We start from the raw sequence: 14,110 nt of genomic DNA, 5'->3' as shown, positions 1-14,110 counted from the left end.
ACATATGTGCGCGTCCTGTGTCAGCCATGCTTCGTTCACTTTCTCATCAAAATGTAAATTGAAACAGTTTGTAAAGTTTTGAAATGCATTGATAGCCGTATTAAAAAAAAAAAAAAATCACACTATGGGGACAGATTGCACATCTAAGTGCGAGCGTCTAGGAAGGGCACAGGAGGACTGGGTGGGGACTCATTGGTGAGGGTGCTGTGGTTTGTGCCAGCGAGCTTCAAAGAGTGATAAAAATGGATGGTTTCTCATTGAAATGCATACTGTGTGTGTGTGTGTGTGTGTGTGTGTGTGTGTGTGGAAGTGATGGGGTTTTTTATTTTTATCCCCTCCACCTAAACTAAATTGACATTTTGCTCGGTGTGTGGTGATGTGTTCGCTTCACGCCGAAGGGGGAGAGGTGTCGGTATTTGAAAGAGATGCTTTATTTTTCTGAAAAGCTTTGGAAAGATGTGAGAGCGATGCCTCCTTCACCCTCTACCTCTCTACCTCTCTTCTCTGTAGGCCAACCCTAATGAGCTGACCAACGGTGTGATCAACTCAGCCTTCATGCTGCTCTTCAAGGACTCCATAAGGCTGTTTGCTGCTTACAATGAAGGGGTCATCAACCTATTGGGTACACACACACACACACATGAACACGCAGGATAAACAGCGAGCTTTCTCTCCTACATGTGTCAGGAATGATGAGGTATATCTGCAGTTTGTTTTTTGTGTGTGTTATGCGTGTCCTCACACTCACGCTCTTGTCAAGCAGATGTATAAAAACCCTCTCGCCAGCACATACACACACGTGTGCGCACAGTAGGTTTTGACAAGCTGTCATGTAGCTGCCAAAAGCTTCTTTTTCTACAGCCGATGAATGTTCCTGTCTTCTTTACTTCCTCCTTTCCTTACAGTACTGTGTAAAAGTCTTGAGCTACCCCTCATTTTCTATATTTTGTTGGGAAAATAATGTTTCAATAATTGATTTCTTGAAACACCATGTTGTAGCCATTTCCCTCATTGCAGAGGTTCAAATTTGGCAGTTTTGATTTTCGTGAACGAGACGCTCTCATGACTTCTCGAGTGACAATACTGACCAGCTAATCGGTGGCATGCAGTGTGACGACATTACATTTTAGTACCTGTTTGGAACAGCGGCCAAGCAGGTACTGAAAAAGTACCTGATACCAGGTACTATGACCTAATGGAAAACCCTGCAAACCGTGGTGAAACTGTGCCGAATCGATCCAAGTAGGTACTAATGGAAAAGGGGCTTTGGACAAGGTTTCTTGTAATTTCTTTAAGCAGGAATATTTCTCCAGGCTTTTAAAGGACATTTAAAGTTTCTGCCTTGTTCCATTGTCAGTCGAGATGATCCCACACTGGTTTAATAAAGTTGAGGTCCAGGCTCTGGTGAAGCCAATCCATGACTGATAGAGTTCCACTGTGTGTTTTTCTATCATTTACTGCATTGGGAGTGTTTGGGGGATCATTGTCATGCTGAAAAATGATGCTGTTATGAATGAAACCATTTCCAGATTATATTGCATTTTTCATCATAATCCAATGATACTTTTCTGCGATTCATAATTTCATCAGTTTTTAAAAGATCCCCAACATCACTGAGTGAAATGCATCTTCAAACCATGACAGAGCCTCCACCTCTCTCATGACCACCTCCTTATATACTGATTTGAACCAAAAAATGTCAAATTCAGATTCCCTGCTCGATCAGACCTGTTGTCACTGATTTTCAGTCTAGGCCAGCCTTGTAATCTGACATACCTCAGCCTTTCCTCCCTTTTTCCCTTCCTTAAGAATGGCTTCTTGACAGCCACCCTTCCACTGAGACCATTTCTGACGGGGCTTCAGGGAACAGCAGGTCTTTAGTAGAACTATGTCAGGTCTTTGCTGGGGTTTTTTTTTTCTTAAGGACATGACTTTCAGATACTCTTCAACTGCTGTAAACAGTTTTTCAGGCCTGTCACTTCTTCTTTTGTCCTTCATTTGTCCGGTTTTCTCAGATTTGCTGGCATATGACAAGTTGCCGGCTAACAGCTCTTCACCTCGTTGGTGCAAAAATGTTATTTCATGCCTGTCAAACTGTGTTATCACTGGCCTTTTTTCATAGACTCAGCTAAACAAAGGCAAACAAGTGATGTGTTTTGGTGACAGGCAAGTAATAGAGTGCCTAAAGATACAATTTAAAATTGGTTCTCTCTAAGTGGTCTCTTTTGTAAAGACACAAAACTAGTCCATGCTTTGAGTTAGGCGCATTTGTTAAGTCAAGAAAAAAGAATGACTCTGAAAATGGTCAGGTATAAGGACTGGACTGGAAGTGAGTGAAAAATCAGCCAATGTCCAAAGAAAGAACTGTGAAAGACTTGTAGAAAACCTGGAGAACTATTACTCAAGAAAACTTTCCAAAGTCTGGCTGCTTGGTAGACAAATGTGTAGAAATGAGGGGTGGCTCAAGACTTCTGACTTTCGTACTGTACTTCACACTTCTGTCTTCCTTTTTCCTTTTAAATTTGTATGTCTCTCCCTCTCTATAGAGAAATACTTTGACATGAAGAAGAACCAGTGTAAAGATGCCCTGGACATCTACAAGAAGTTCCTTTACAGGATGACGAAGCTCTCAGAGTTCCTCAAAGTGGCAGAGGTATATTTTTCCACGCAGACACCTTATTTTGAAGGCAATTTTGACAATTTTCCTTAAAGGTTTTTTAAAAAACAAACAAAAATACTTTATATATACATAAAACCTACAGATATGGTGAACCAGAAGTGCATATAAAGAGGGCTACATTTTTGCTCACACAGCTACTCTACGCTCTTCAGACCAGAATTCCTAACTTGCCCTCCCAGCCCCACATTTGCTGCACACACTTACATATATATGCACCCAAAATAACCCCGAAGATGGAGCATGTGGTTAGGCGCTCCGTTAGTTCGCTCTCCCTCTGCTCCCCACACTCCTCCATCTCATCCTTTCTCCTCCCTCGCTCTTCCCTCCGCCCCTGACAGAGATGGATGCTCGTGTGGCTCTCCTTCGCCCAGCGCCTACAGATCATCCCTCTTTCTGTCTTCCCTCTGGTGCCCTCTCTCTTCCATCCCTCTCGGTGTTTCAGCAGACTTGAAACAGTGAGATCAGCTGCTGTAACTTCCACATTAGTGGGTTTTATCTTCTCTCCATTAATGTACATAAAAAAATAAATGTTCCCAGTCACTTTCCTTTTGTCTTTTATAATTGGCTTTTGAGTAGCACTCTGAGCTATTCATATATTTTTTTCGCTTCCATGTTTTACATGACATGATTCAAACGTGTAGATTTCAGTGATTTCCAGGCCATCTATACAGTTTATGACATATCCATAAATTAAATGACATGTTTCTCAGTAGCGAGCTGGTGCAGATGAGTCTGCTCCATGTGGCCATTAACGCTACATCTAAACGATGAGTAGTCAGTGTAGTAAATGTACTAAAAACAACTGAGATCTTGAGGTGTTACCTTTTTAGTTCAATGGATTGAAGCAGATTTGCACATGAGGGTTGAACATCATTTTAAGAAAGCAGCTTTCCACAGCAGACATTTTTGCTCAGGCCCTGCTGTTAGAAACATTACCAGTGGCTCAGAACTGTTCTAATCAAAGGGAGCAACATGAACAGTGAGAGGATTCAGGTGACTGGACATTAGTCTTCATTAATTCTGAGATTTACCCCTGTTGTCGTGTGATTAGTGAAAAATGTCTGCAGTGTAAAAGGCCTCCTGTTAAAATGGGACCATCCCATTTTTCTAAACTCTTAAGCTTTCGTTTAATAACTGAAAGCACCTGGATTGACTTGAAATGTGCCCTTGATATTTATGTTTGGTTGTTTTGTGATAAATGACAACAGGATAAATAATCAAAAGTATAAGTTGGAGGCCAACTAATTAAAATATAGTCTTTGGAAGGCACGTGTTTAATTCTTACAGTGGCTGAATCAGACATTATACTCACTTTGTACTGTGCAGCTAGCAGGGTAAAGACTGTTTAACATCCAATCTGACTCTTTTTACTTTAGGATATTTGTGTTCTCTCATGCAAGCCCACTGGTTAAAGTTGAAAAAAGGAGGGAAAGAAAATATGCTGTCTTTCAGTTCTAATGTTTTACGTATCAGGACATAATTTAAAAAATCCTCAGCAGGTAAACACAACCTCAGATGAACAGCAACATATGACAAATTGCACAATGTCCTTATTTAATTAAGAAAATGAAGCTAAAACACACAAACAGTTTATAGAAAATTAGTGCACCCCAGGACTGAGCAGCTTGTAGAAGCACCTTGAAGGAACTGTTTTCTGCAGGACTTCATTAGTTTTTCACATCATCTTGGAGAAATTTTGTCCCGCTGTTCTTTACCATGTGTAGTCAGTTCATTGAGGCTTGTAGGTATTTGTTCATGCACAGTTTGCTTAAGGTACCACCACAGCATTTCATTCAGGACCCCAAACACACGAGCAAATCTAAAACAGAATGGCTGAAAAAGAATCAAACTCCTCGTCCTTATCTGTCAGACAGATGTTTGTCTCTAGAATACTTTGGTATTCAGAGGAGTTCATGTTCAGCCCAATGACAACATGCCCAGATCCTGTGGCTGCAAAACAAGCCCAGATTCATCACCCCTCCTCCGCCGTGCCTGACAGTTGGTGTGAGGTGTTTGTGCTGATATGCTGAGTTTGGCTGTCTCCAAATGTAGAGCTGTGAATTACAACCACACATCTGATTTTTATCTTGTCTAAAGGACATTCTTCAGCAAATCTTGTGGTCTGTTTAGATGCAGTTATGGAAACCTAAATCATGCTGCCATGTTCTTTTTAGAAGGAAGACACGTTCTCCTGAGAGTCCTTCCAAACAAGCCATACTTACCCAGTCTTTTTCTAACTGTGCTGTCATGAACTTTAACATTTAACATGCTAACTGAGGCCTGTAGATCTGAGATGTAACTCTTGGGTTTTTGCCATTTCTTTCACCTAGGGGTGAGTTTGCTGGGAAAGTTGTTAATTATCTTTCTCAGTGTAGAGTGATGGACTTTGCTCAGGATTTGACTTATAATCATTGTCAGCAGTTGTTTCTCTAAGATCATTCCTGATGTCTTTTGTCCTCAGTCCACTTACTTACAATGCAGAAGCAGCGTAAGTAGTTTTTTTTTGTTTTTAAATTAACTACACAATATTGTTGCTGTTCATCTGAGGGTGTATTTTAATCTTTTAAACCCTGCTTCAGATCATTTATTTATTTAAATGCTATCCTGGTCTAATAATTTAAAGAGGCTGTACATTTTTCTTCATTGAATCAAACGATCTTCAAGTAACAGGATTAAACGTTACTCATATTTCCTGTTGGTAAAGCCTGAAGGTGAGTTTGACAACAGGTTTGAAAGAGGGGGAAAATAAGCTTGTTTATGTCGTGTCCTAGTGTTTTGGAGATGGTTTTGGTGCAGGTTATGGCGTCCTTTATGAGTGTTTTCAGAGTTATCACGCCATCCTTCATGCCTGCTCTCCCTCATCGGTCAGACATGTTTATCACTGTGCAGTCATTGTTGTCATTCACTGTTGAGATGTCAAACTTTTTCATGTTTATTTCTGTTTTTGTTGACACTGCCGCTGCATGAAGTAATGATTCCCCTGTTTTGTTTTGTTTTTCTTTTCTCATCCTTTTATTTTCACCAAATGGACCCCGCCCTCCTCTTTATGCTTCCTTCTCCATTTTATCCCACCCCCGACCCCCTCCTTTTTTTTTTTTTTTTTTGTAAATTTTTTTTTTGACTACAGCAAGTTGGAATAGATCAGGGTGACATCCCAGATCTCTCACAGGTCAGTGTACATCTCACCGTCCACCTCTCTAATTCCAACCTTCTCACCTTTTTTCCCCCAAAGAGTCTCTCCTGCAGCACTACTTCTTATCTCACTGCTCTCTCTGTGCTTTCATCCACTGACTCACACTTTATTTCACCCCTGCCTATGCCTGTTTCTCCCTCCTGACCAGTTGTTTACTTCCTTTTCACTCTCCACCCTACTCCTTTTTTGTTTCTTTAAAAGAAAGCTAACCTGAATTTACTGTTTGAATCCAGGCAACTCCCTTCTGGTATAATTGATTTTGCTTTCCTGCTTTCCCTTTCACTTCTAAATACTCGTTACAGATAAAAAAAAAAAAAACCCAAAAAAACCCCAGACTGAGCTGTGTTAAAGTTGGCCTGCTTAAGCGCTCCGGGCCATCGGCATGCCTGACACCGATTTAAAAACCCCAAACAATGAGCTTTGGACCTTGAATCAATAAAATTAAAGTTAATTGCAAAAATGAAGGGCTTAAAAAAACAGGACAGCAACAGCACTTTCTAATTGTCAAGAATAAATTTTCCTTTTTGTTTGTGAGTTCAGTGGAATCGCTTGAAGCGTTGTTTTTTATCCTCCCCGTGGTTTATGATCGAACATCAAGGACATTGTTTTCTTTGTTAGACTGCTACCCATAAACACACATTATAATTCACTTCAATACCGTTAATGACCTGTTTCTGTTTGTTTGTTTGTGTTTGTTTGCCTTCTTTGTAGTTCTAAATGTGTTAAAAATAGAAGGCCCGTCCTTGGATTCAGTGGAGTGAAATTGATCACCAAGAGGGCTGCAGCTAATGATTGCTTTACCAATCCATCTGTTGGTTGTCTTAATTAATCTGTGTAAAATACTGCAGTAAGTGGCATCGTTAATTGCTTCATTTAGTTGGTCAAACAGCAAAAACTAAACAAAAAAATCGAGAATATTGGGTTTGTTGCAACAATATTTAACAGGAAAAAGGCCCAAATCCCCACATTAGAGAAGCGGAAACTGTTAGGCTGTGTACTATAGAACATTGTTTTTGAGAAATAATGAAGCTTTTAATTGTTTTTCAAAAAGATAGCAAAAGTATGATTATCTGGTTGTTTCAGATTCTAAAGGGTGATGATTTGCTGCTGGTCTGAGTGATAGAGCATTATTAAAGTGTATGTTTTTTCTACAGAAGGCATTTACAGCGAAACTAGCAGACCTGCTGTACAGTCAGTCAGTTAATTTTAGTTACTAGTTGGATGAGATCTGCTTTAAAGGGGAAAAAAACCTCAACAATCAGACATTTCTCTGTTGGCAACAGTGGCGAAGAAGAACTTACTTTGAACAGGAAGACACCTCCAGCAGGGGCAGCCATCTGCTGCAACTGTAGAGAATATAAATGATGGTGTTGTTGAGGATATGTTGAACCATCAACAAGCGCCTCTGCTTGCCTCTGTTAGCTGCCGTTAGCTTCTCTTGGTGTTTATTAGCAGCTCTTAGTGTCTGTTAGCTGCTGTTACCTGGGTTAGTGAAGGTTTTTTTTGAAGTGGATGTAACATTGTTGGATCCAGACACTTAGTGAATAAACTCTCATTTGATGTGAGAATGTATTCAAACTGTTTATCAAAGGGAATGTTTTTTGTTTGTTTGTTTGTTTGTTTTGTGTTTTTTAACACTTAACCCTAACATTAGCTAGCATAAAGTTAGTTTATAACCAACTGTTGTTGTTTAGCCAACTTGTTGTCAGCGATGTGGAGACAGGAGGGTCCCATGGCTGATCTCAAGCTGCTTACGTAAAATGCCAATAATGTGCAGTGACTTGTCTTTCCCGGCCACTGTATTCAAATATGGTTGGTGAACAAGCTGGCTTCTGCAAACCAGCTTTTTAATAGATGAATTATACGTTTATTAGAAGGCATCAGTTTGCTGGAAAAGTAATTACATACTGTTCTATGCATATTTATGATTACAGTATCCTCTTTTCTGCTGACTGTATCTTTAAAGTAGCAAGTGTAGGCTAAATATGGATGCATGTAATCAGAGACGCTGTCTTAGTGTTGGGTTGTGGGATTTTTTTTTGGTATTTTATATAACATTGAGTCAAAATTAACTTGGCATAGAGCAGTTGCTTCTGACAGATCTATTTCACCCACCCGCGACTTCTTTCATAGCACACAGCCACAATATGTGACTGATCCCAGTGTCATCTAGTTCCTTTGTCGCTGTCACAGTCTCTGCTATGCCTCAGCCAGCTCAGTTTGGTGCTGTTCAAATATCAGCACCATATCTTAGAGGCGAGTTATCAATTGGTGTGTCCTTGGCTGACAGATTTATCCATAACGAAATAATCATAAGCTGCAGCCCTGATTGGATTGACAGTTTATTAAATTGAGCATACTTTGGCTCATAGTTGAAAAAAACTTGGGTGATTTTTTTTTTTTTTTTTTTTTTTTTCTTTTCTATTTTTGCCTAAAGGGAGGGGGGGAAGTCTCCCACACACTGACACACAACAGTAAAACTTTACAGCTTGCTGGATCGCGACCTTGGTTATGCATTACTAAAAAATCATTAGAGTGTGAAGCTGGAAGTCAACAGCATGCGAGCTGACAGTGTGGGTGTTGAACTCATAGTAAAACTGCACAGTTTACTGTAGTCATTAAACAGACGTTTTTCTTCTTCCCCCTCCTCTCGCAGAAAACAAAAGGATCATACATTGTAGGTGGTGGGTTGCATACTCTACGCCCCCCCAATCCTGCTTAACCTCCTCCTCCTGCATGAACGTCTTCATAGCATGTGTGTGTGCAACCATACACACTTGCACCTCAAGCCCTCAAAGGCATGCTTTTCCCCTGTTTTTCGAGCGCAGAATGATCTGGTGTCAACTCAGTGCAATATGTGTGTGTCGGCCTCAGGTGGCAGTCGCTCTCAAACGCGCGCACACACACACACACAGCCTTGGCACGACAAGCAAAAGGCCATGAAACCTCATGAATAGAAAATGAAGCTTCACCCCTCCGTCTTCATCTGCATGAAAAGAATCTCTGCAACGGCTTTCGGCTCGGCTCATTTAAATTCCGTCCTCCTCCTTTTTAGATGTTGTTTATTTCGTACTTGTCATGCACAACATCATTTCTTCAACACGCATGGTGCAGGTGCTTTAATAGTGAATGACCCGAGCATTACTGCGTAATCACTGTCAAAAAATAAAGGAAACATCAGAGAGAAGAAAGCAGGGATTCTTTTTTTTATACTAGCACTTTTTCTCAGTGCCTTCTAAAGTCAGAGTTATTACTGCTAAGCATCTTATGTTAAGAGCAAGGCATGCTCGTGATATGACCCCCCCCTCTGAGAGTGTGTGTGTGTGTGTCAGAGCTAATATTGACTAAGCACACGCACACACACAGTCTTCTTTTCACCTATTCAGACTCTGCGGCAGTTAAAGATCTTTCTTTGTGCAAGTCGCTGTTTCTTTAACAACCAGGCAACAGTTTGGCAAGAACCCACCGTCTGGCCCGGCCTCCAAATGCCTCTCGTGTGTGTGTGTGTGTGTGTGTGTGTGTGTGGGCCTACTGACAGCAAACTTTGCATTCTTGCGGACGGAGAGGCAGACATGACGTTGTGATATTTTCACAGTGAAAGAATTTCCCCTCCTCTCTCCAAAGCCAAAAGAGAGATGAACTATTCTTTTAATTGCTGCATGCTAAGTATGGACGACTGAAACTCCCACTTATAGAAATTATGAGTTTGGGTCTCTAATTTATTGGACTAGTGACACATTTTGTTTGCAGTCTTGCTTCTGTACACCACCACAGTAGATTTTAAATCACTGAGTCTGTGATTGACTGTGAAGGCTTTCAGAGGTCTAACAAACATTTTGCATTAACTGTTTAAAAATTGCAGCCATTTTTATACAGATTACCGTATTTTAGAGGTTTAAAACTGACTGACAGGCACTTTCAGTTACAGTTCCTTGTTATTCTCTAAAAATAAAGCAGACTTAATATCCAAAGGTGATTCAAAGTGTTGAATTTTTAGGCTTTTAACTAATTTTAAATGTAAGACCCAAAGAGATGACAGTGTGAGTGAGGGAGGCTGTCATTAGGATCTAATACTAAAACAAACCTACCAGAGAGGAACAGCAAGAATTTTCAGTGTGGCAAAATCAACAATTTGGTTCATTAAAAAAAAAAAAAGGGGGGGACGGCACCGGCCAGCTCAGGAACACCAAAAAGTCCCACCAAAACCCCACAGGATGTGACTAAAGATGATGACAGAATTATTTCCATGGTTAAGAAAAATAAATTCACAACATCTAACCAACTCGAGCAATCTCAAGGAGGTATGAGTATTATTGTCAGAGTGTAAAATCAAGAGACACCTTCATGAAATACAGACTGTTTACAACAAAGTGCAATCCAGTGGTTACACTGAAGTACAAGAAGACCAGATTAGACTTGGCCTGAACAGTTCTGCAAAAAGGGCAAAAGCCAAAACTGCCAAAGCAACCCAAGAAAAAATTGGACAAAATGGCTAAGTCAGTCACCTGATCTCAAACCAACACAGAGGCTTTTTAGTTACAAGAGAACTGAAGATGGAGATCTACAGACAAGCAGCAGCTAAAGAGAGCTGTAGTAAGGGCCTGTTGGAGCATCTCAGTGAAGGAAACACAACATCTGTTGATGTCCATGAGTTTGACCTCTATTTCCTAAACAGTTTATGCAAAACTGTTCGTTGAATTAAAGCTGAAAGTCTCCCCCGTGGTGTTGTACAGAGGCAAAACTCTGAAAATGTTGCCTTTTTCCAACAAGTTATGGGCATCACATTAAATGAGCCATTAATTGCATCAAGAAAATACTGTAGGCATTAATTTCATTAATATAATGTGACAAATTGATTTATTTGCAAATTAATTTTTATATTTGAAAAGGTTCTGGTTGTATTTTCCATCCCAATTTACTTTGATGTGATATATATTCATTTATTTCAATAGAGATACTTTCTTTTTCCAGAAATCTATCGTCTTTATCTTGTTTAGCTGTTGGTCTCAATTTGTTTTAGCAGACAAAGAAACACACTTTGAATTACAGTCTACTTATTTGTGTAAATCAGAAATACCTAAAGAAGCATCAGAGCAATAACAAATACATCAGGGAAATACTTTAAAATAGGAAATGAAGTAAATAAGGAAAATAATGCAAAGCTATGTTGAAAGCTGAATCAGTTAATGTCATTTAATTGATTTTGTTTAATTTGTATGTCCCGTTTAATATAATGTAATTATTTCAAATTTTGGCACTCGTGGTCCTCCGTAGCTCTTAAAAACCATTGATTATGCAGCGATAGTGCGGCTGTCGCCTTGCTGTTTTGCTGTGGTCTTTTTTGGCATTAATGAGGCACCTAACGAGTGCAGAAGACATCCTGTTGTGCAGTGTCAAACAATTGGAGTTGAACTCGAAGCTGCAGCCGAGCTGTTTTATCTGTAGTAGCATAGCAACAGTCCCCAAGTAACCCACTCGCTAACTGGTACACAACAGCTCAAATTTAGCGCTGCTGCCTGGTGTCATTGTACAACAAAAGGCTCTTTAAACACTCCTGGCCTCGCTTGTTTTTCCTAAAAAAGGATGAGAGATGATCTCAGTCTGCAAGTGCAATAAATGCAGAGAGAATTAGTAAAGCTGCAGCAGAGGCACACTGACAAGTCAGAGGTAAAGAGTACAGCCTGGCATTTGCACAAGTTTGACAGGACGTCGCGGTGTGAGGGCACTGCAAGATGAATAAGACAAAGAGGCAAACGTAGCAAAGGGAAGGCCCGGCATCGAAATGATCGCTCTGTACTCGTGAAGTCGAGAGAATAAGGCGCAGCCTCTCCTCTTCAACTTCTTCCTCACTCTTTTTCAACCTCCTCCTTTGTTGTGTCTCTCCTTTGAGTCTCCTGCTAACAGTGTGAGTGTTTTCTGCATGTTGCCTTGGCTATTCCTGGAGCCTGATGTACTCCGTTACCTTCCTGTGAGACCAACTAACTCTGGGTGCTGTTTGTGTCTGTTACTGTATGTGTAGGTGGGGGGTTTTGTTTTTTTGCATGTGAGAGAAACAAGTTGAGCGGATGACTGAATTTCCTCCGTTTCTTCCCTCATACTCGACTCTCAGGCTCCCAGCAGCCTGCTGGAGGCTTTGGAGCAGCACCTTGCCTCTCTGGAGGGCAAGAAGACCAAGGAGCTGAATGCAGACACCAGGTAGACACGTTATAATTGGCCAGCGGCATCAGCCTTTCTCTAGTTTGCGACATTTGCATTTCCAACATATGAAATTTCACCGTTCCTCCTCGAGAGTACTCCCTCAAAAAGAAAATTTGAACACCACCTCTGTTTTCTCCCCTTTCTCTTATGTTTGCAGAGCATCCACCCTGTCGAACGCCGTCTCGTCTCTCTCCTCCACTGGCATGTCCTTCAGCCGCATGGATGAGAAGGAGAAGCAGCAGGCTTTGGAGGAGGAACAGGCCAGATTGCAGGCGCTCAAGGTAACAAATTTTATTCTTTTTGGCCAAATTGTTTCTGGATCAAAGCGGGGCAGACTCAGAGCTGCAGCAGCAGAGAGGCCAGCAGCAGCAGGTCAAGTAGTTACTGCTGTCTCCCCTTTCAAGAGACTTTTCAAGTGGCATCACTTGATTCAATTTATTCGATTTCGTGCAGCTCCCGCCAGACACAGAGCCATTTCTTCCCACATATTCAGTAATGCTTCAGTCGTTCAGCAGCCTTCGATGAATGAAATCAGTGCAGGCTTTTATTTATTTATTTATTTATATATATATATATATGTATGTGTGTATGTGTGTGTATATATATACATATATATACATATACGTATATATATGTGTGTGTATATATATATATGTGTATATATATATGTGTGTATATATATGTGTATATGTATATATGTGTATATGTGTATATATGTATATGTGTGTATATATATATGTATATGTGTGTATATATATATGTGTGTGTATGTATGTGTATGTGTGTATGTATGTATGTATATGTATGTGTATGTATGTATGTGTATATGTGTATGTATGTGTATGTATATATATGTGTATGTATGTGTATGTATATATATGTGTATGTATGTGTATGTATGTGTATGTATATATATGTGTATGTATGTGTATGTATATATATGTATGTGTATATATGTATGTATGTGTATGTATATATATATATGTGTATGTGTATGTATGTATGTGTGTATGTGTATGTATATATGTGTGTATGTGTATGTATATATGTGTGTATGTGTATGTATATATGTGTGTGTATGTGTATGTATATATGTGTGTGTATGTGTATGTATATATGTATGTGTATGTATATATGTATGTATGTGTATGTATATATGTATATATGTATATGTATGTGTGTGTATGTGTATGTATGTGTATGTATATGTGTGTGTGTATACGTGTATGTATATGTGTGTGTGTGTGTGTGTGTGTGTGTGTGTGTGTGTGTGTGTGTATATATATGTGCTATGGGCACACACACACACAGCACACGTGTGTGCCCATAGCACAAGTCACCATCAAGTGCGGGATCTACCAAGGAGATGCTCTGTCCCCACTGCTGTTCTGCATAGGCCTGAACCCCCTCAGTGAGATCATTAACAAGACTGGCTACGGATACCGACTACGGAACGGAGCAGTTGTCAGCCACCTCCTGTACATGGATGACATCAAGCTGTATGCCAAGAGTGAATGAGACATCGATTCACTGATCCACACTACCAGGCTATACAGCAATGACATTGGAATGTCGTTCGGACTGGAGAAGTGTAGTCGAATGGTAACGAAGAGAGGGAAGGTAGTCAGAACTGAGGGGATTGAACTACCAGAAGGCAACATTGCAGACATAGAGGACAGTTACAAGTACCTGGGGATCCCGCAGGCGAATGGGAACCATGAAGAGGCCGCTAGAAAGGCTGCAACCACCAAGTACCTGCAGAGGGTCAGGCAAGTCCTGAGGAGTCAGCTGAACGGTAAGAACAAGATCCGGGTCATCAACACCTACGCCCTGCCCGTGATCAGGTACCCTGCTGGGGTAATAGGCTGGCCAAAGGAGGAGATAGAAGCCACTGACATAAAGACAAGAAAGCTCCTTACCATGCATGGAGGGTTTCACCCCAAGTCCAGCACCCTGAGGCCGTACGCTAAGCGGAAGGAAGGGGGCCGGGGACTGGTGAGTGTCAGCACCACAGTCCAGGATGAGACAACGAACATCCA

At 40.6% G+C, this 14,110-nt stretch overlaps 1 protein-coding gene across 7 annotated transcripts in view; it reads left to right on the top strand.

The window, feature by feature from the left end:
• The window catches only part of LOC146390709 (phosphatidylinositol-binding clathrin assembly protein), a 115,485-nt gene that overhangs the window by 63,068 nt on the left and 38,307 nt on the right, over positions 1-14,110 (top strand). For 3 of the 7 annotated variants that reach the window (XM_084923695.1, XM_084923691.1, XM_084923689.1), the window contains exons 6-11: positions 511-622; positions 2,547-2,653; positions 5,808-5,849; positions 8,530-8,550; positions 11,983-12,068; positions 12,229-12,352. In XM_084923695.1, the coding sequence (XP_084779821.1) occupies positions 511-622; positions 2,547-2,653; positions 5,808-5,849; positions 8,530-8,550; positions 11,983-12,068; positions 12,229-12,352 (492 nt within the window). The remainder of the gene's footprint in view (positions 1-510; positions 623-2,546; positions 2,654-5,807; positions 5,850-8,529; positions 8,551-11,982; positions 12,069-12,228; positions 12,353-14,110) is intronic. The other 4 variants (XM_084923690.1, XM_084923696.1, XM_084923692.1 and 1 more) reach the window with 3 other exon arrangements.

The sequence above is a fragment of the Perissodus microlepis genome, chromosome 3 (assembly GCF_051167445.1).
Source record: "Perissodus microlepis isolate ML-2025 ecotype Zambia chromosome 3, ASM5116744v1, whole genome shotgun sequence".
Lineage (NCBI taxonomy): Eukaryota > Metazoa > Chordata > Actinopteri > Cichliformes > Cichlidae > Perissodus > Perissodus microlepis.
This window is presented reverse-complemented; position numbering and strand designations above follow the sequence as displayed.